The 21839-nt window shown below is 41.8% G+C and overlaps 2 protein-coding genes and 1 long non-coding RNA gene across 10 annotated transcripts in view; 2 read left to right on the top strand and 1 right to left on the bottom strand.

Moving 5' to 3' along the window:
- Nucleotides 1-21839, top strand: part of LOC121279878 (centromere protein P) — a 401310-nt gene that overhangs the window by 193774 nt on the left and 185697 nt on the right. The gene's annotated exons all lie outside the window — the stretch shown is intronic.
- LOC121279875 (asporin-like) overlaps nucleotides 1-21839 on the bottom strand; it is a 120545-nt gene that overhangs the window by 23331 nt on the left and 75375 nt on the right. For 5 of the 8 annotated variants that reach the window (XR_005943517.1, XM_041191388.1, XM_041191384.1 and 2 more), the window contains one exon: nucleotides 7303-7395. Coding sequence is in view for 2 of the 8 variants with exons in the window: in XM_041191388.1 (XP_041047322.1) it covers nucleotides 7303-7395 (93 nt within the window). In the remaining 6 variants the exon portion in view is untranslated. Of the gene's footprint in view, nucleotides 1-4829; nucleotides 5527-7302; nucleotides 7396-7460; nucleotides 7494-7537; nucleotides 7584-21839 lie in introns of those variants that run through there. The other 3 variants (XM_041191386.1, XR_005943516.1, XM_041191382.1) reach the window with 3 other exon arrangements.
- The window catches only part of LOC121279879, a 96373-nt gene that overhangs the window by 34330 nt on the left and 40204 nt on the right, over nucleotides 1-21839 (top strand). The window lies entirely within an intron of this gene.

Genomic DNA, 21839 nt, shown 5'->3' with positions numbered 1-21839 from the left:
CAATATTCCAATTGAAGCCAAACCAATATTTTAAAGAGGTTTACCAACACTTTCTTGCTCTTGTATTCTATGCCTCTATTTATAAAGCCCATTTACCTTATTAATCGCATTCTCAACCTATCCTGCTACCTTCAATAATTTATGCACATATACCCTGAAGAGAGTAGCCGTTTGAGTGCATGATGCCATGATGAGAGTTTGTTATTGGAGGATGTTGAAGGATGACTCACCCTGGTGGAGCGGATGAGATCATTCACCCTCTTCCTACACTGGGGGGCACTTCGGGCGCTGTCATCCACCGCACTAACCAGCTTCATTACAGTGTCCCAGGCCCAAGAGGTAAGGCTGCTCTGCTTTCTGCAGCCATCCGTGGGGTAGAGCACGTGCCATTGTTGCTGCACCCCTCTGACCAAAGTCTGGAGGGCCTGGTGGGTGAAACAGGGTCCAGACTTCGTCCTGAAATTCTCTGCCTTTCTCTAATGGATTGCAGACATCTCTGGTGGGATGGAGAGATCGAGATTGTGTGTTGGACTGGTGCTTATATATGGCGCCCGGACCTTCGAACCTACCAGCTGATGGCGGGCAAACAAATCAGCTCCCGATCTGTCAGGTGATTCGGGGTGAAATGCGCCTCTGTATAATTAATAAGGCTCCAAGAATTGGGCGCGAGTTGCCACCATTACGATGGCGGGCTGGGAGCTGCCGAAACTGCCCACCACTGCACTTACTTTCATTTTGGGAGAATTTCGCCCATTGTTTAGGAAGGATGTGAAGGCATTGGAAAGGGTACAGAAAAGATTTACAAAAGTGGTTCCAAAGATGTCATCTGGATAGTTTGGTGAAGCTGAGACTGTCCTCTTTAGAGAAAGAAGGTTGAGAGGAGATTTGATAGAGCTGTTCACAATTATGAAGGACCTGGACAGAGCATATAGGGTGAATCTGTTTCCGCTGACCATAAAGGCAACATGAGAAAATACCTTTTTGTGCAACACTTGGTTAGGATCTGGAATGTGCTGCTTAAGCGTGTGGTCAAGACAAATTCACTTGTCACTTTCAAAAGGGGATCGGATAATTATTTGAAGGTAAAAGCTACGGCGAAGAAGTGGGGAAGTCGGACTAGCTGTTGCTCTCGCAGAACGATGTCATGGACCTGATGACCTGAATGGCCTCCTTCTGTGGTGTAGCGATTTAATGATTCTATTCTTAGATGGGATACAACAATGGTTCACTCGATGGACTCTGGATGTGGGAGGCTTGTCCTATGTCGAGGTATTGAGTAGAATGGACCTTTTTACTCTCTGGAATCAAGAAGAATGAGTTGAAACATGGAAGATTCTGAGAGGGTCTGACAGGGTAGCTGCACAGAGACTGTTTCTCCTGGCTGGAGAATCTAGAATTTGGGGGCATAGTCTAAAGATAAGTAGTCAGCCATTTAGAACTCAGATGAGAAGAGATGTTTTCACTAAGAGAGTTGTGAATTTTTGGAATTCTGTAACCCAGAGGTCTGCCTATGGATGCGCAGTTGTTGAATATATTCAACACTCAGATGGGTAGAGCATTGGGCTGAAAGGGAATCAAGCGATAGTGGGATTGGGTGGGAAATGGAATTGAGGTTGAAGATCAGCCATGATCCAACTGACTGATGGAGAAGGCTGGAGGCTCCATTTGGCCTACTCCCCTTGCTTTTTTTGTATCATTATATTCCATGATTGGACAAAATGAACTGATATTCTAGGGCTAAGCAGGCTGTACAATATTAAGCAAGAAGAATGTGTTTCATCACATAGAAGCATCCTTACAACACCATGACATCACAACACATGTTAAAGGAAGGTCAGCTCTATGTTGACATTTGACCCAGCAGAAAGTGGTTTGATGCCAGGCCACTTTAGTATGCAGAGAATGTTCATTGGAAAACCCTACATATTAGGTATACATTATTTCTACAATAGCATAGATCACTTAATTGCAACAACTTTATACTGCCAGTGTCATGATGGAGTCTTTCTGCAGCATTTAGTTAGCTAGTTCTATGCAACTATAATTGCAATGCCCTGTGAAGCCTCTCTTTTTTAAGCAGTTTCTTCTTGATTAAAAGTTATACTTAAGATAAAACATCCTCTTGGGTAGTGTTCTCTGACTAATTGAAATTTTAATAAATGTATTGCATAGTTCCAAGCTTTGTAGTATTTGGTTCATTTTGTGTAAGATTTTTGTATTGGTTTACATACTGAATTGTATTGTTAGACACTTTGTTTACATAATAATTTTAGGAGCATATATTGCTGCAGAGTGTTGGCATAATGCGTCAGTTTGAGTGAGGTTATAGCCTTGATTATCGGCATATTTGTTGATATTGGTCAAAGGATATTTGACCTTGAGATAGAGCTGGATTGGATCATTGTTCGTTAGTGCCTGCTGTAGTGTTTGAGAGTGACTCTTTATGTCGATCTTGTTTCAAGTTTTTCAGAAGTCCAACTTGGTTTCCTTGAACTGTGATGAAGTACAGGAGCAAAATAGACCAGTACTGCAAAATTTAATTTCATAGTGCGTGTATTTTCAGCAGTATGGATGCTTTCCAGGTCTAAAATGGCACTTGCACCAAGGGTGCGCACTTCTAGTGCAGGCCACTCCAGACCTTAGCATGGTTTTTGGAAATGTGTGCCAGAAGTGTGCAGATTATTGAATCAATCAGAACGTAACACTGATTTAACTCTAGTGGTGCCATTTTCAACTTCACCGTTCCAGATAACACCATCTCTTAATCTTGCACAGCTAATGGTGTGTTCAGCAGCAGCAGCAAGAAGGAACCCCCACCCGCAATCTCCTCCCCACCCCGAGCAGTGCTATTTAAAGGGATCATTAGCCATTTCAAGGTTAGTTGGTGATTGATTTCTGCAAGTTGGTGCTGAGTTCTTAAAAGTGTTTGGAAATTTATACTGCTACTTAAAGTTGGTTCAAGAACCAACCTTCTCACGGGCAATTAAAATGGACAACAAATGCTGGCTTTGCCAGCGATGCCCACACTCCATAATTTTTTAAAAAATCTACATGGGGTGATGTGGTGAAGCCCTTGGTTCTCACTTGCTCCCAGTCATGGGTACTGTAGTTTCTGTCCCCCTTGGCCTGCAGCATGACCAGGGTAATAAGCAGAGGCAGCACTGAGGAGAACAAATTGCTCAGAGAGGCAGAGAATGAGGGCTTTCATCAGGAGGCCATATCCACCAGAATCTTCAGTGAGCAATTGTGCTACCTCACCCTAAGGCAGAAATAGTGTGTCCAGTGCCTCAGTTTCAATGAAGAGGTCCTCACTGAAGTGTGTCACCCCTTGGAGGCAGACTTGCAGCGTCAGCAATGTGAGGACGATCTTGGCCATAAACTTCTTTGCCTTGAGCTCCTTTTAGGCTTGGACAGATGGCATCTCTTACATCTCACAGGTTGCTGTCCACTGTTGTATTGAAAGGTCATTGACAATGTCTATGCAATGAGAGGGGAACACATTGCATTCTGTCTTGCCAGAGAAAAGCAAGCAGAGCAAACATGTGGCTTGGTCAGGCTAGTAGGCTTCCCCATTGTGCAGAGTGCCATTTACTGCAGAAGCGTCCACACTTAACTTCTGGGATGTACCGCAACCACACAGAATTCCACTCCCTCAATGTCCAACTGGTATGCAATCATACTTCACGCATCATCCAAGTCAGTCCCCTGGTATCCTGACAACAGTAATGATGCCTTTATTCTGCACCAGATAGCTGTAATATCTGCATTTCAGCATCCACAGGAAACCAGAGGGTTGTTACAGGACGACAAGGGCTATCCATGGATTACCCGGCACAAGATACCGGTAAACAGTCCATGCACATGTTGGCAGCATGCATATAACGGGAGGCGTGCTACCACATTAAGTGTAATTGAGCAGATCATTGGGTGCTTAAGCAACACAGTAAACTCCGGATGGGGGCAGAGATTATGATTTGAAAATGTTCATGTTGGGCCCGGAAGCCTGTAAAGCCGAAATTACACTATTTGCATTTCTGCCTTCCACTCTATCACAGACCTTCCTGTTTGTTCTTGACATCCCACCATTTCCTTGCCTGGCTTTAAAAATGTTACATCCCTACCTAAGCAGTTCTGATAAATGGTCACTGACCTGAAACATTAACACCTGTGAAGCCAGAGGTATAGTTGCCAGACTTGAGTATTTCCACCATTTTCAGTTTTCATTTCAGATTTCCAGCAATTTCATTGCTTTGTCCTAATGAAACTATGAATGTTAGGTATGAGTCATGACTGATGGAAATTGTTAGTGGGTGAGTAGTGTTTTGGTGCAATGCATTGAGCAGTGTGTAAGGCTAGTGATGCAATTGGTGGCACGTGATATTTTAAAACGCATTTGTTGACCTTGATCATTCTGTGAAGTCATTGAACTTGGGGCACTGAACCAGGTCCATGAGACAACACTGCTAGCTTCAACCACCACAGTTATCTTCCACTGCCTTTGCAGTGCATACTGAAGGCCTTGTGCACCATGGGGATAGAGGACCAGTCTCCTGTCAAACTCCAGTACCAGGGCCTCCAGTGCTGCATCAGAGAACTTTGGAGCCCACTCTGGGCATTGTTCCATTCTTGTGTCTTTCCAGGTCAAACTTGCTCCTAGAATAACTTTCTGCTCCAGGCAAAATGCACCTCTCTTTAAGAGATCAACCTGGCTTTAAGCAGTGCAGGTTAGCTTGAACTCATACTAGCCTCCTGCAATCTTGAGCCCCCTGCTCAGACAGGTGGAGATGGTGTTGATCTCCACACCCATTTTAAGCCTTATTGAATTTTACTGAGATTGCTTAATGTGTTTTATTCATTTCATCTTGAACTAATGTGATCTGATCATATTGCCTCCACTGTCATTTTTAATGTATTTTTAAACATCATTCTGCTGTAAGAAGCATAATTTGTTTGTATTTTCTCAACTACAGTGAAACATAGGTTTGGGGTTCCTTTTAATGACTGGTCCATTGTAGAAGGTATCACTGCTAAAACAAGAAATAAACATTACAGTGTTTAATTTACAGAGAAAGTTGAATGAATCAATAATGTTCAATCATGTTGCAGGTCAGTAGACCAAGTAGTAGTGCTGAATGTGCATTTAACTCCTGGACTTGCTACTGTCTAAACCCTGACTGCTCTTAGCAAAGTCATCAGATTAAGTACTTCATGGTGGTACAATGGGAAAGGTAAAGTAGATTGAGAACTGCTGTATCAGTCTCACCCATGGAAATGAAATAGCTGTTTTGTGGATCAATATCAAATTGGTGGAGAAATTGACTATGAAAACCAAGTCTTAAGAGGATGGGGCATGATGCAAGGAATCAAGCATGTTGACTTAGAAGGAAGCAATTATTGTCCAGTAGGTAAATGCATCATCAGATGTGGTTTTGTGACACACAGATCAGGTTGGTCAACAGTTTCTTTCCTGGTCTGTGCTGACGCAGCTGATCACAGAGAGGGTGGCAATTGTTCATCCCAGTGCTCCTGGGTTAGGGAGGGAAAATAAACAACCAGGGTTATGATTTTTGATTCTTGTCCAATGACCCTTATTGAGAAATGCATAAATATAATTGTTCTGCTTGATCATAAAGGTCAATCATTTATGGCCATTTGCAATCTAGTTTTACACAAGAAGAATGGTGAGATAGGACAAGAACGCTACTGACACCTGTGGAGCTCTAACCCAGAATGTATCACTGCCATCAAGGGGGGTAGGGCACTAAAAATTATGTCTTGATATTTTTTCTTGTCTATACACTTTCTATACACTTGTTGACTTTGATTTTCTATCTAGGGTAGGAAAAATAGAGAATTTGTTTTAGACATGGGGGCTGGGGGTAAACACAATTTCCAAACTGATACAGTGAAAATGAACACAATTTGTTTTTCTCTAACAAATCTATTTTATGTAGTTCTTTTCTTGAGCTTTCAAAGTTCTGTTGATTTAAGCTTTTCTACGTGTTTCCTGTAATGTTTCTCCTTAAAATTCTATACCAAATCTTTGTTTTTATAGTGCTGTATTAAATTCAGTTTGTTTCAGCAGTGCCACTTTTATTTTGCTTGTAATTGTTTTTTAAACTTTGAATTAATAGCAGCAAAGCAGAACCTTCTGATTGGTTAAGCTGATTGAACTTACTCCATATTGACTTGTTTTAATTGTATTTGTTTTCATTTTATCATTAGGCAAAAACACTTCTGAAATGTTAATTCTATCTTACTAGGTTGAAAAAAAACCTTTGACATGGCTATTAGCATAGTGTTTGACAGCTTAGGTATAAACCTCGGATTTGGGTTTAATTTTTGGACAGTTGTGACACTCGTTACCTCCTCTTACTCCCTGCTTCAGTATTTTACTATTCCAGAATATAAAGTGGTTTTTAAAAAATAAATTATGTTGAAAGTCTTAATGCAGCACATGGAAATGCTTACACAATAATAAATTATTTGAAATATATATTTTTACACAATTCCATAACTTTAAGTTAAATTAAGGATGAACTGACATAACTCCAGTGAAATTACCTAATACCACAAACCTTAAGTAATGTTTGTCATTGTAAATTAACTGAAGTGTTGCTGAACATAAAATGTTTTTACAGTTGTAACTGTATTAATATAATACTTTTAAAATTCCACCTAAATAAACACCTGAATTATTACATCTGGTTACATTATACAGTTAATATGGTACAGTTTCAACTTGCATAAAATCATTTGATTTGACTAAAAACAGCATTACTTCTTAACTGAGGGGAAAAAGAAAACAGAACAGAGTCTATCCTGATCAGGATATTGTGCATTATAAGTGCTTTCTTTTGAGGCCAAGGACCTAGTGATCTAGAAACACTTTAAATTTTGAATAACTTATTTCATTATTGTTGTGTCAGCTGTGTCATTTTCTTGGAGATTGGAAATCATTTTGTTGTTGATTTTGAAATAATAAGGCTAAATCTTCATTAAAATTAACAGTAATTAAATACCATGAATTTTATATTTGGTCATTCTGTAGAACATTCTAACATAATAAACAACTTATAAAGTTCATTTTACAAAGAAGTGTGGAAATTGCAACAGTTTTCCCCATTCTTAGGAGATATTACAATTTAAATATGTCCTTTGGAATCTTCAATGAATGTTTATTTTTTCATGGAAACACATGCAAAATTCCTTCAGATTGCATGCAAAACACATGAAGCAAAACAAATAGAAGACAAAATTAATTACTGTTTTCAGCTTCTGAATAAAATTGTAACTTCATACCTGATGAATTTCTTTGGTTGCCTTTTGGGTTTGGGGCACACTGATCCTTAAATGGTTCCCAGATTCTCAGGCGAGATGTTTCACAGAACAAAACTGCAATATGATTGTGGTAAAACACAGCTTTAATATTGATTTTATTTACGAAGTTTTCACCTCACCTCATCAGCAATACTCAACTGTGGGTGTCTTCTTTGTAAAAATTAACCTGGGAATTAAAAACCATTTGCTTACTGACCGTGGTGGAGTTTTATGGTTAAATGTTTCTGTCAGCTTATGTGAAAGAGGATTCTAGAATATTTCCTTTGAGACTTAACATAAGGAATCAATAAAGGACTTAAATGAAACAATGTGTGTTAGGTTTATTTTTGTCTCTAGCTATGCCAAGTTTATTTGACTGCTGTTTGTATTGAGTTGTTCATGAAGTAAGTTGAAGTCTGAAGCAGTAACCTTTTCACTAAGACAAAAAAATGGAGAATTCTTAATCTTAGCTCAAGAATAGTATGAAGAAAGGAAGAGCGAGAGACTTAGAGAGTGGGAATTTTATTTTAAATCCATACAGAGGGAAAAAAGGCACACAGATGGGACAGGGAAAAATAGGTTTACAGAAAGACAGAAAGGTTAAGAGAAGAGCAAATGCAGAGACAGAAACATAAGTGCCAGAGAAATACAGTGGGGAAAAAGAACTAAAGGATAGGAGAAATTGAGATTTTTTTTAAAAAGTGAGCAAGGCCACGTACATCACATTTGTAATAAATTTTTTGGCTATTGTAAATTCCCAGTAGCCATTGCAGCTTTTCTTGCTAGAAATTCATAGGAAATATTTTGCAGCCATCTCCTACCCAGTGGGTGTACCTACACCATATGGATTGCAGTGGTTCAAGAAGACAGCTCACCACCACCTTCTCAAGGGCAATTAGGGATGGGCAATAAATGCTGGCCTAGCCAGTGGTACCCACATCCCATCAATGAATAAAAGAAAGTTATGTGCAGAAGTACCTCTACCACTTGGGGAACATAATTATTTGGATTGAATGTCTACCAAGCAAAAATAAGTCGAAATACTTAACATTTTAACAAGTTATATTTATGTAGCACTGTTAATGTAGAAAAATGTTCCATGGCATTTGACAGGCTTAACGAAAACAGTAGACGCCAAGACAAGGAAGGAGTTATGCGGAATGGGCCTTGGCCATAGAGGTGGCTCTAAGTTCAGCAGGCAGGGGCATGGAAGATGTGGAGGGGTTTAGAGTATGCATTCCAGGGTCTGGGGCCTCAAAGGCAAAAGACAGGGTGTTAGCAAGAGGCTAAAGTCCGTGAAACAGCGATTGTGGCAGGGGGCTTACAGCATTGGAGGAGGTTACAGAGATTGGAAGGTATGGTTGAGAGATTTAAACGTAAGGCTGAGAATTCTAAGTGAGATGCTAGGAGACCAGGAGCCAATGTAGGTTAGTGAGGACAGAGGGACATGGGACTTGATATGGGTTAGGATATGGGCTTCAGAGTTTTGGATAAGCTGAAGTTTACAGAGGTAGCAGGATGGGTAGCTGGCTCAGGAGAGCTTTTCAGTAATGAAGGGCGGTATTTTCCGGCCCCGCCTGCCTCCAGGATCGTCCAATCCCATTGAAAGCCAATGGGCCTTTGGCTGGGCCACTGCATCCCCCACAGCGGGTCCCACCTACGACGGGGCCGGAAAATTCTGGCCGAAGCCTAGGCATGTCACATGGCAATAATGAAGATTTCAGTGACATATGGCCTGGGATAAGGGCAGAGGTGGGTGATGTTACCAAGTTGGAAATAGGTAGCCTTTGTGATATTAAGGATACGGCGGCCTTATGCTCAGGTTGGGCTGAATAGGAGGCTGAAGTTGCAAGTTTGGACTTGCAGCATAAAATTCAGGTTAATTACCTGGTTAATGGCCTTTATAGGTCTACCAGTTATCGGCGGGTGCACAGCCAACTCTGGCTCGTGCCCACCAAACAAAATATCGCGAGATATCGCTATGACCTCGGGATGCACACCCGACATCATCGTACATCATTTTACGTGTTGGCAAGTCGGGCCCACCCCCACACGCCAACTGTAAAATCCTGGCCATAAAGCAAAGAAACATGATACGCTGAACAAACCGACTTCCAAGTGAGTTTTCTTAACTTCAGCCCTTTGAAGACAGCAGCTTGAAGCATAGATGCTGAAGGCTTTTTCACACACTTGTAAGATCTTAAAAATGCCTTCCCTTACACGCAGTCCTTGCCCCTTCTTCATGCATATCTTTCTCTTTGAATGCAAATACCCAATGTTTCACTATGTCTTTGGACTTTATTCCCCTGATAATAAAAGTTTCTCATAGCACTAAGTTTCATCAGTAATCTTTGGGAAAAATAAACACACCATTTCTAAACTTCACCCAGCTAGGTGACACATTTCACCCCTCCTTTGAAAACAATCTAGTCTGGTTTATTTCAAAATGCAAATGTTCCCTTGACATCTGTTTCTAAACTTCCCCATGGACAGGATTTTGCCTTTGGCGGGGGTGCTCGGGCAGCAGCGGTTGGGCAGCCGGCCGGCGCCCACGATCGGTGGGCCCGACTTACCAACATGTAAAATGACGCACGATGATGTCGGGCATGCATCCCGAGGTCATAGCGATATCTCGCGATATTTTGTTTGCTGGACACAGGAACAGGCCCTTCTGCCCTCCAAGCCTGCACCGATCATATTGCCCATCAACTAAAACATAAACATATCTTATTCACAGCAGGTACTGCAGCAAATTCTTTTAATCTCACATTAGGGCAACCTGGTAAATTATTAAATAAAGCTGGGTATGGAAAAGGAAGTACTAACTAGTGGAACCTTAGCCTCCTTAAATCCGGGACAATTGAGATTTGTAACCTGGAAAATATACAGGTAAAAGTTCCCCCTGGGCCAAAATTCTCGAGCTACTCCAGATACTTTTTGAGAATTTAGGCCTCAGAAAGAAGAATCGGGACTAAAAACCGATTGGAGACCTACACCCAAGGTAATTGCTCCAGCCACAAAACAGCTGTAGAGCTGGGAAGGAGAAGATTAAAGAGAGTGTTCCAGGAAAGAGAAAAAGAGAAAAGGGAACAAGAGAGAGAACGGGCTCACCAGCAAAAGATGCTGGAGATGAAATTAAAAGCTCATGAAGAAGAGAGGGAATTCCAAAAGGAGATGGAAAGGAGTCAGAGGAAATTAGCTATATTACAGGGAAATGACTTGGTGAGGTCCCAAGCATTGTGCCCCAAGAAGCCAGAACAGTACAGAGAAGCTGGGCAAACCAAACAATTTCAGCAAAGCTCTGCAGTGTGGCACAAGGCAGTGGTCCTGCAGGGGGAGGAAGAATCTATTAAGGATCAGGTGACTCTGGGAAAACTACCTAGATTTAAAAAGACAGAGATTTGGCCAATAAAATTAAAAGGGATTGGAAAAATGGATTTCAAAAGAGATAAAGAGAGTAAGCCAGAGGCCAAACTGACCAACACCTTCTTTGGTAAATTAAGCAGGGAACAGGGACATTCCCAGACAGCAAAATTGATAGTGAGGGCGCTGCCTCACACAGTCAAAGAGCCATTAGCAGAGCAGTAGAAACTAGCCAGCCCCATGTGAGCCAGGGTGTCCCAGAGGACATGGAACCAAATAAGAACCAGCCCACCCCGATAGTAACTAAATTGGGGAAGTCATTAACCAATGAGCAAGTCCTTTCTGAATTTGGAGGCAGACCCCAGGAGATCCCCAAATACTCCCAGAGCCTGTGAGGAAACTGCCTCACCCAGTTGAAGAGCCAAAGGGCACAGCAGCAGGAGCTAGCCTGTGAGCGAGGAGATCCCCAAAGATATGGGACAGAACAAGCATGCAAAAAGGTCCCAAAGCAGACAGAATTTTTTTTTTAAAAAAGCCTACACCCCTGCAGGAGGTCTGGTCAGCCCACGCCATCTTTCGAACCTTAGAGAGAGAACAGGGAAGGTCCCAAATAAACATGCAGATGGTGAAAGAGTCATCCCACCTAGTTTATGAGCTGCAGGGCAGCGCAGCAGAAGCTGGATGGCCACCTGAGGGCAGTAGTGTTCCAAACAAAATGGGACAGGTTGGGAACCAACCCCGCCTCAAGGTACTAGGTAGGGAAAGACAATAACCCTGAAACTCCACCGCCCTTGGGACTATCACAAAGGGAGTTCAAGTGCAGTTAGAACCAAATTGAACCCAGAGTCCACTCAGTCGGTGAGTATCTGCCTGAGGGCGGACACATCTGAGGGTAGCCAAGAGGGGTCAAGTGAGAAGGAGGGACTTGAGGCTTCTCCAGTTAATCCCCTGGCTGGCAGACGCTGGAATCCCAAATGCCCAATCAACAACCCTGACCCAAGAGCAGTGGGAGTATGTGGCATACTGCTCGGGAAATTGAAAAGAATTCACAGGGATCTGCTGGCGGGTACCCCACTAGCAGTCCATGACATGGATATGAGAGAACCCCCACCAATAAATTGGGAGCCCAACCAGCTAGCCCCAGGTCAGGCAGCAAACCCAACATATGCTGGACCCTGATATAGCTGAGCCCCAGAGCAGCTGGAGCTCCCCCCCAAATACCTTGGTATTGGATCTTGCAGCCTTTTAACCGACAAAATAAATTACTCACATGGGCATACACCCTGTTCCATGTGTAAACCCGGAGAAGGCAGTAGGGAACTGACCTTTCCCCCTTGTAGCTGTGTGCGCCTTTTTTCTTTCAGGAGTGGATGAGAGAATAAATGTATACCTCCTTACTCTTTTCTCTTTTCCTTGGACATGTTTTAAAAAATTAAACAGAATTTATTTTATTCTCCAACGGTGGAGATGTGTCATGCTGAGAAGGCACAAAAAAACTAAAAAGTTTGTTTCTCTTCCATGTTCTCTTGCCTAAATTCTGTTTCCAAAAAAATGAACGAAACGGCTGGACTGATAAAATAGCTGTAGCTGGTCGCATGCTGGTGGTTCTGCAAAATACTGAGCAGTTCCAGTGGACAAATACTAACTCATCATCTTCCTGAAAGGTGACACTCCTTTGCATTGTATGAACATTCCAACCAAGCCAACACAAAGGACAAGTAGATGAATGTTATGAGACAGCAGTTTGGTAAAGCCGAGTTATTTAAAAATGGCAGAGGGAAACTTTAAACAACTGTCATAACCTATATTTTTTAAGTGTTATGATTGAGATGCAGCTCTAAATTCAGGAAACAGACCACCAGTTCTCAAGAGATTTTATATTAAACTAAATGAAACATTTTATTAATTTATACAAGTTAAATATATACACATGGCTACAAATTACTATGATCATAACTTATAACAAATTCCCAAACTAATCTCCATTAAGGCAACAGCAACCCATAGACTTAACTGGGCAAAGCATTTTCACCGTACAAATTCAAAATGAGGTTCTTTTCACTTTGGTTCCTATGGAGACAATTGTAGGCTTACAACTGCTTTGATCTTACATTGCCTCTGCTATACACACACGAAAACTGTTGAAATTATACCTAGCACAGCTCATTGAATGTAAATTCTCATTGTATCACTAGCTTCTTTGAAAATAAAACCCCTCTCATAGTACCAATTTTATTAGTAATATAAACATATTGCTTAGTCTCTGCTAGCTAGGTGCCAGATTTCATTCGCCTTCTTGAATGCTCTATTCAAAAAATGCAAATGCACGCTACCTCTCTTACATCTCAAAACTAGTGCACATCAAAGCACCCAGACTAGCTGCATTTACTCCAATTATGACACACCCACAGACTTAACCTCTATTTTATAAGAAAAATATTTTCCAATAATGCTATATACATTAATAGCTTTATGATGTGAGCCGTCTGCCCCAGCCAACTCTGGACAAAGGCTGAGCTTTGAGAGACTCCTCATCTTCAACCCTGTGCTAATGGTTTCACAGTTACCTCCTCAAAATACAATGGGTTTTAACAATGGGCCTCATTAGCTGAATGGCTCATCCAAAACCACCCTGTCACATGACTTGAGACTGAATTGCTTTAATTATGCAGCTCTGTGGAAGGGTCATGAGGACTCGAAACGTCAACTCTTTTCTTCTCCGCCGATGCTGCCAGACCTGCTGAGCTTTTCCAGGTAATTCTGTTTTTGTTAATTATACAGCTTTTGGGTTCATCTTCAGTTGCTCTTTAACTTCAAGAAATGACAGGACTCCAGGCTATAGCAGCCTGCATCTGACCTCCATCTCTCTCAAAGCCTGGTCTCCAGAAGGAATCCTGCAATTTGCCTACAAAGTGAACTAATTCCCAGAATACAAGAAAACTTTGCAGTATCTTCACCTGCTTCAGCCTTTAATTGAGTGCCTGGGAAAAAGACCAGGAATTCTGCCAGTCAAGGCCAACTGAAAGAACCATCCTTGAACAGTGACTTACTGGATTCTGCTGGATTCTGGACTCGCATAAAACAATAATTCTGATTTTTTTTTCTATGATCTTTGCCCTGTACCTCTTCCTTTCCCTTATCCCTCTTTTATTGTATGAATGTTCCGGGGGCTATGTAGTGACACCCACTCTCATGTTTTGTGTGTGTAAAATAAACTAACTCTTTAATTCATCCTATCTTCAGCTTGCTGTGGGGTTATTAATAGAGAATTGGATCACTCCAAAATTGATGGGTTGGGGAAAACACGCCAATATTTATAAAGGGGAAAATCAAAAATCAAGAACACCTTTTTGTTTACGGAGGAGTGTTGAGTGGATAAATCAGGGCTACTTAAATTAAACCCCGCTCCTGTCTGTAACATTCTACTGAAGCTGACAGCAACTTCTGTAATTCCCACATGTGCAGAGTAATGTGGAAATGCTATCAGTTATTCTACACTTAAGAGAGTGCACTGTTGAGGCACCCTTAGACTGTAATCAATGGAAAATTAATTGAATTGATGAGAACCTCTACTCCTACGCTGTTGGTATCTCCATACAAACCCTTGAAAAAATTGCAGCTTATTGAATGAGGTCTAATTTGGCTTTTATTATCGTACTTAACTTCATAAATACTGCTGTACACTCAGTGGTCCTTAGAAGCTAATTTTATATTTGTTGAATGTTGAATTTCCCCATAATAATAAAAGTTGATCTTGTAAACGTAATGTTTTTTAAAGCCCATTTATCTTTGGATGAAGGTAAAAATTAAAATAATCATAATCATTTATTTGGCTATCTGAAAGTATAAATTAAAAGTGAAGGGTATTAAGTGCTTTTAATTTGCATAAAATTACAAAGAATTTACAGAACAGAACAAGATCATTGAGACCAACTGGCTATGCTCCATATCAGCCTCATTCCAACCTACTTCATCTAACACAGCATGTACTTTTAATACAGATCTGGACCAAAAACGGCCATGAGCATAGGACAATCCGCTAAGACAGAGTGGACGGCAATAAAACAGGAACTTATAAAGCTGGACGGCCAAAAAAATCTATTCTGAGTTGTATAAAAATTATATAAACTAAATTACATAAGGGGTTTGGAGAGGGTACAGAAGAGATTTACTCGAATGGTTTCAGGGATGAGGGATTACGGTTACTTAAATAGACTGGAGAAGCTTGAATTATTCACCTTTGAGTGAAAACAATTGAAAGATTTGATAGAGGTGTTTAAATCATAAAAGGTTTAGATAGAGTAGACACAGAGAGATTATTTCCAATGGCTAAAGGTTGCTAACGAGAAGTAAAAGATTTAAGGTGATTAGCAAAAAACCAGAGGTGACATGAAGGAAAAGATTTTTACAGGTCAAGTGGTTAGGATTTGGAATGTATTGCCTGATAGAGTGGTGGAAACAGGTTCATCAGTAGCTTTCAAAGGAAATTGAATGATTACTTGAAGTAGAAACAACATTGCAAGGATATGGAGAAAGAACTGGGGATTGGGACTAACTGGACTGCTCTTACAAAACATCAGCACAGGCTCAATGGCAGGATTGTCAATGTATCATAGAGTCATAGAGGTCTACAGCACAGAAAAAGGTCCTTCGGCCCATCGAGTCTGTGCCAGTCAAACAAGTACCTAACTATTCTGTTGAAGAGTCATATGGACTCGAAACATTAACTGTGTTCCTCTCCGCAGATGCTGTCAGACCTGCTGAGTTTTTCCAGGTATTTTTATTTTTGTTTTTGTTTTAGATTTCCAGCATCCGCAGTTTTTTGCTTTTACCTAACTATTCACATCCAAATACTTCTTAAATGTTATGAGGGTTTCTGCCTCCACCACCCTTTCAGGCAGTGAGTTCCAGATTCTCACCACCCTCTGGGTGAAAAAATTCTTTTAACCCTCCTGCCCTTTACCTTAAAACTATGCCCCCTGGTTATTGATCACTCCACCAAGGGGAAAAGTTCCTTCCTGTCTACCCTATCTATGCCTCTCATAATTATATATACCTCAATCATGCCGCCCCCCTCAATCTCTTCTGCTCCAGGGAAAGTAACCCCTGTCTATCCAATCTCTCCTCATAACAAACTCTCCACCCCAGACAGCATCCTGGTAAATCTCCTCTGCACTCTCTCTAGTGCAATCACATCTTTCCTATAATGCGGATTCCAGAACTGCACGCTATACTCTAGCTGTGGCCTAACCAGCGTTTTATGCAGTTCCAGCATAACCTCCCTACTCTTATATTTTATGCCTCGGCTAACAAAGGCAAGTATCCCATATGCCTTCTTAACCACCTTATCTACCTGTCCCGCTACCTTAAGGGACCGGTGGACATGCACACCAAGGTCCCTCTGATCCTCGGTACTTCCTAGGGCCTACCATTCATCGTGTATTCCCATGCCTTGTTTGTCCTGCCCATGTGCATCACCTCACACTTAGCCAGATTAAGTTCCATTTGCCACTGATCAGCCCATCTATATTCTCCTGTAATCTAAGGCTATCCTCCTCACTATTTACCACCCCCAATTTTCGTGTAATCCGCGAATTTACTGATCAACCTTCCTACATTCAAGCCTAAATCGTTTATATATACCACAAGCAGCAAGGGACCCAACACTGATCCCTGTAGCTCCCTATATACCACTGGACACAGACATCCAGTCACAAAAACACCCCTTGACCATCACCTTCTGCTTCCTGCCACTCAGCCATTTCTGGATCCAATTTACCAAATTGCCTTGGATCCCATGGGCTCTTACCTTCATTATCAGTCTCCCATGTGGGACCTTATCAAAAGCCTTGTTGAAGTCCAAGTAGACTACGTCAAATGCATTGCCCTCTTCTACACACCTGGTCACCTCTTCGAAAAATTCCATCAAATTAATCAGACATGACATCCCCTTAAAAAAACCTTGCTGACTGTCCTTGATTAATCCCTGCCTCTCCAAGTGTAGATTAATTCTGTCTCTCAGAATTGCTTCCAATAGTTTCCCGCCACTGAGGTTAGACTGAATGGCCTGTAGTTTTCTGGTTTATCCCTTCCTGCCTTGAATAACGGTACCACATTGGCTGTCCTCCAGTCCTCTGGCACCTCTCCTGTGGCCAGAGAGGAATTGAAAATTATTGCCAGCGACCCTGCTATCTCCTGCCTTGCCTCAATCAACAGCATGGGATACATTTCATCCGGGCCTAGAGATTTATCTGCTTTTAAGCCTGCCACACCACTTAGAACCTCCTTCCTTTCTATGCTAATTTCTTTAATTATATTACAGTCCTTTTGCCTGATTTCCATACCCACGTTGTCCCTCTCACTTGTGAACACTGACACAAAGTATTCATTTAGAACCTTACCTACGTCTTCTGGCTCCACACACAAATTATCACTATGATCCTTAATGGGCCCTACTCTTTCCCTGGTTACCCTCTTACTCTTATGTACTTGTAAAATAACTTTGTATTTTCCTTTATTTTAATGTTTTATCATGCCCTCTTTTTGCTCTCCTAATTTCCTTTTTAAGTTCCCCTACTAGATTACTACCTTTGAGGTCTTGTTTTTTAATCTGCTTCCTAGCTCCCCAAATTCTGCTTGCAGGACCTGATTCCTCTCGCTTACACATGTTGTTGGTACCAATATATACCACGATCTCTGTCTGTTTGCCCTCCCCCTTTATAATGCCTTGCAGCCATTCAGTGACCTCCTTGACCCTGGCACCGTGGAGGCAACATGCTATCCTGGAGTCACGTCTACAGCCGCAGAAACGCCTGTCTGTTCCCCTTACTATCGAGTCTTCTACCATTATTACTCTTCCCCTCTTTTTTCTACCCCCCTGTGCAGCTGAGCCACTCACAGTGCCATGAGCATGGCTGCACTCCCCAGAGGAACTGTCACTCACCGTTTTCCAAAATAGAAAAACGGTTCTCGAGCGAGATGCACCCTGGGGATTTCTTAACTACCTGCCTGACACCTTTCTTCTGACTGATGGTCACTTATTCTCCCTCTGTCTGCATTTCCGTAAGCTGTGGGGTGACCATGTCTAAAAACGTGCTATCCATGAAACACTCAGCCTCGCGGATGCACCTCAGTGCCTCCAGCTGCTGCACAAGCTCTGAAACTCAGAGCTCAAGTAGCTGCAGTTGGTGGCACTTCATGCACACGTGGTTGGTCAGAGCGCAAGGAGCGTCTAGGACTTCCCACATGTTGCAGGCGGGACATAACATGGGACTGAGTTGTCCTACCATGCCTCTAGTTGAAAAAACACCCCTTACTTTAAGTTAAATATGGTAAATTAAATTAAATTATTTATGTACTTTAAATAAAAACTGGAACTCTTACCTTCCCTTAGCTTAATCTATTTTAAACTAGAGAAAAACACTTGCCTACTTACTACTCACTAATCAGCTCTCACTTTTGTATCAGTAATTACCTTGTCAAGATCCAATTACAACCTTCTTATTGACTAGCAATTACATTGTGAAGATAATTATATTGTTAAAACAGGTGATGGGCATTGGCTCACTTATCAATGGGTACAGCTGTAACACTCCTGGGTGGAAGGGACTGGAGAGTCTGTTATCCTGCAGAACTGTCCTTAAGAATAAACCTGCTTGAAACCAAAGACTAGCTTTGGACTCATTCTTCCACGATAAGCACTTATTGGAATCAACAAGAATAGCCTTATTCTATGCTGTAGCATTCTATGATTTATACAAAATAAACACGGCTCACAGATCAAGTAAATGTGGGAGTGATTTCTTGGCTATCATTTCCAAAGATTGCAATTAACTCCATTCCCAGTCTCTGACTTTTAATATTTAGGTTGTTATTTAGCCCCAGGAAGTGAACCTCCTCCTCAGTTTAGCTTCATGCTCAGTTCTTTGAAACACCTTTCCTCAATTTGTTTTATATACTCAAAAGGAGAAAGATGAGTAAACAAAATAGTAAAATCAACTGCTTAACTGACCGTTGCAGTAACCCAGTAGTTACAGCCTGCCAACCTGTGAATGATCCATTTATCCCCTTTGTCTGTTAACCAATCCTCAATCCATGCCAGTATATTGCCTCCAATCCCGTTAGCTTTAATTTTTTTAAATTTATCCACGAGATGTGGTGTTGTTGGCTAGGCCAGCATTTATTGCCCATCCGTAATTGCCCTTGAGAAGGTGGTGGTGAGCTGCCGCTGCAGTCCATGTGGCGTAGGTACCCACACTGCTGTTAGGGAGGAAGATCCAAGAATTTGACCCAGTGACACTGAAGGAACGGTGCTATATTTCCAAGTCAGGTTGGTGAGTTGCTTGGAAGGGAACTTCCAGGTGGTGGTGTTCCCATATGTCTGCTGCCCTTGTCCTTCTGGATCGTAGTGGTCGTGGGTTTGGAAGGTGCTGTCTAAGGACCCTTGATGGATTCTTGCAATGCACCTTGTATAAGGTATACACTGCTGCTACTGTGCGTTGGTGGGTGGATGGAGTGGACGTTTGTGGATAGGGTGCCAATCAAGTGGCTGGTTTGTCCTGGATAGTGTTGAGCTTCTTGAGTGTTATAGGAGCTGTGCTCATCCAGGCAAGTGGAGAGTATTCCATCACACTCCTAATTTGTGCCTCGTAGATGGTGGACAGCTCTTGGGGAATCAGGAGTTGAGTTACCTGCCGCAGGATTCCGAGCCTCTGACCTGCTCCTGTAGCCACAGCATTTATACGCTAGTTAATTTCTGTGTCCAGTCAATGGTAACCCCCAGAATGAGTTAGTCTAATTTTGCTTACTAACCTCCTGTGTGGCACCTTATCGAAAGCCTTCTGAATATACACCAGATCAACTGTTTCTCCCTTACCTATTCTGCTAGTAACATCCTCAAAAAGCTCCAACAGGTTTGCCAAACATGATTTCCCATTCATAAATCCATGTTGACACCATCCAATCTCACCATTTTTTTTATAAATGCCCCGTTATCACATCCTTTAGAATAGCTTCTACCATTTTCCCTACTACAAATGTCAGGCTAACAGGTCTGTCCTTCCTGTTTTTTCTCTCCCTTCTTTCTTTAATAGTGGGGTCACATTTGCTACCTTACGATCTGAGGCATCATTCCAGAATCTATAGAATTTTGACAGATGATCACCAATACATCCACTATCTCTACAGCCACCTTTTTCAACACCCTGGGGATGTAGATCATCAGGTCCAGTTATCAACTTGCAGCGCCATTAATTTCTCCAGCACTATTTTTTTTACTGGTACCAATTTTTCAGATCCGTAATCTCACTAGTTCCTTGGCTCCCCAAAATTTCAGAGTTTGTGTGTTATTTCCTCTGTGCATATGCACCAGACCTCAGAATCTAGCCTCTGGATGTTACTAATGTCAGAACCAGACTATTTCACTGGAGAAATGAAAGTAGTGAACTCCTTTTCACGCAAATGAACATCTTTTCTCCAATGTGAACATGCTAGTAATTTCAGAAGGCTGGATGGTTGTATAAAGGTCTTGCTATCGTCAGAGCAAATGAACAGACTGTCTTCAATGTGAATGCGTGATGCCTTTTCAGTCCCTTGGAGGTTTTAAAATTCTTCTCAGTCAGGTTAACACACTTGTACTAAATTCTTTTCTGCACTTACATGGTTTGCTCAATGCAATTGTCTGCTTATCTGCTTGCTGACGTCATTGTTGCTATACCCTAAGAAATCACCTTGATTTAGCATCAGATTAAAATGGCTGTTGGGGAAGGGGAAAATTGTGCCACAAAGATAACTAGATTTTTGTGTGTAGTTTTCTTCAAGATCACTGATGAGCACCATTGCTTCGCCACTGACAGCCAAATCTGGGCCCCTTCAGTTGTTCCAATAATCTGCAGTTTCCCTTTTTTTTGTTCATTTTATGGGATGTGGGCATCACTGGCTAGGCCAGCATTTATTGACCATTCTTAATTGCCTTTGATGAGCTGCCTTCTTGAACCGCTGCAGTCCCTGTGACGTAGGTACACCCATAGTGCCTTAGGGAGGGAGTTCCAGGATTTTGACCTAGCGACAGTGAAGGAACAGTGATAAATTTCCAAGTCAGGACAGTGAGTGGCTTGGAGGAAAACTTTCAGGTGGTGATGTTCCCATGTATCTGCTGCCTTTGGTCCTTCTAGATGGTAGTGGTCTTGGGTTTTGGAAGGTGCTTCCATTTCTTTCCCATGGTTTGGAGGTCTGTAATGGACCCCCACTAATGTAACAAATCCTTTTTTATATTTTCACGATCTGCACTCCAACCAATGAGATATGGGGCTGAATTTTACACTGGGGGTGGTGGTTCTGTCCCCTCTTTAAAAGTCAGGGCCAAGCCTGCCTCCGCTCAGCCAGCTCATCCCGTAACCATTAAATGACCAACAGCCCTTTAACTGGCTTGAGACATGACATCTGCCCCTCACCAAGGGGAAGAAACAACATTGCTGCCTATATGGATATACCTTCCAGCTGACCATCAGGAGTGGGACAGTAGCTGATATTTCCGTCTCCTCAACCCAGGTAGCTGAGAAGGCAAGGAGGTGGTGTGGGAGCAATCTGCGAGGAGGAGAAGAAGACAAAAGATTACATGGGGCTAATGAAGGTGAGGATTGCTCAAAGGCGAAGAAGGAGTCAGTGGTGAAGGAGGGGAGAGTAAAGACATTTAGGAGAGGAGAAATAGAGCCAGTTGGGTGGAGAAATGCTGATGGAAGGATGCTTCGTGAGATAAGTTGCAGAAGTGAGATATTCAGGAAGAGGCACAAGTTAAGAATCTATAAGGGCTGTTGCCAAAAATATAGTCTCATTTTGTAGTTTTGGTAAAACATATTTGAGGGTGATTTTGTAAGATCTTTTCTAACTGTGTATCTTTTATCTTGTGTGTTTAATTCTTTGAATTTTAAAAGTTATCACTGAAGTTTTGTGTTTTCGAGTCCAATAGCTATCCCTCCTCATTTCTACAATATAAAAAAAGAGATTACGTTCAGCCAAGGCTTGCTCAGCATTACCATCAGCTGCATTCGTAACACCTTGTTTTGTCTGAAAGAGACATTTTTTAAGTCTCAGCAAATATATGATTGCCTACTGCTGACACCATTGAAAGTCAAATGCTGCCTTGATGTTAATTTAGC

The sequence above is a fragment of the Carcharodon carcharias genome, chromosome 7, assembly GCF_017639515.1.
Source record: "Carcharodon carcharias isolate sCarCar2 chromosome 7, sCarCar2.pri, whole genome shotgun sequence".
NCBI classification, from domain to species: domain Eukaryota; kingdom Metazoa; phylum Chordata; class Chondrichthyes; order Lamniformes; family Lamnidae; genus Carcharodon; species Carcharodon carcharias.
The sequence above is the reverse complement of the archived record's forward strand: the minus strand, read 5'-3'. Positions and strand labels throughout refer to the sequence as shown.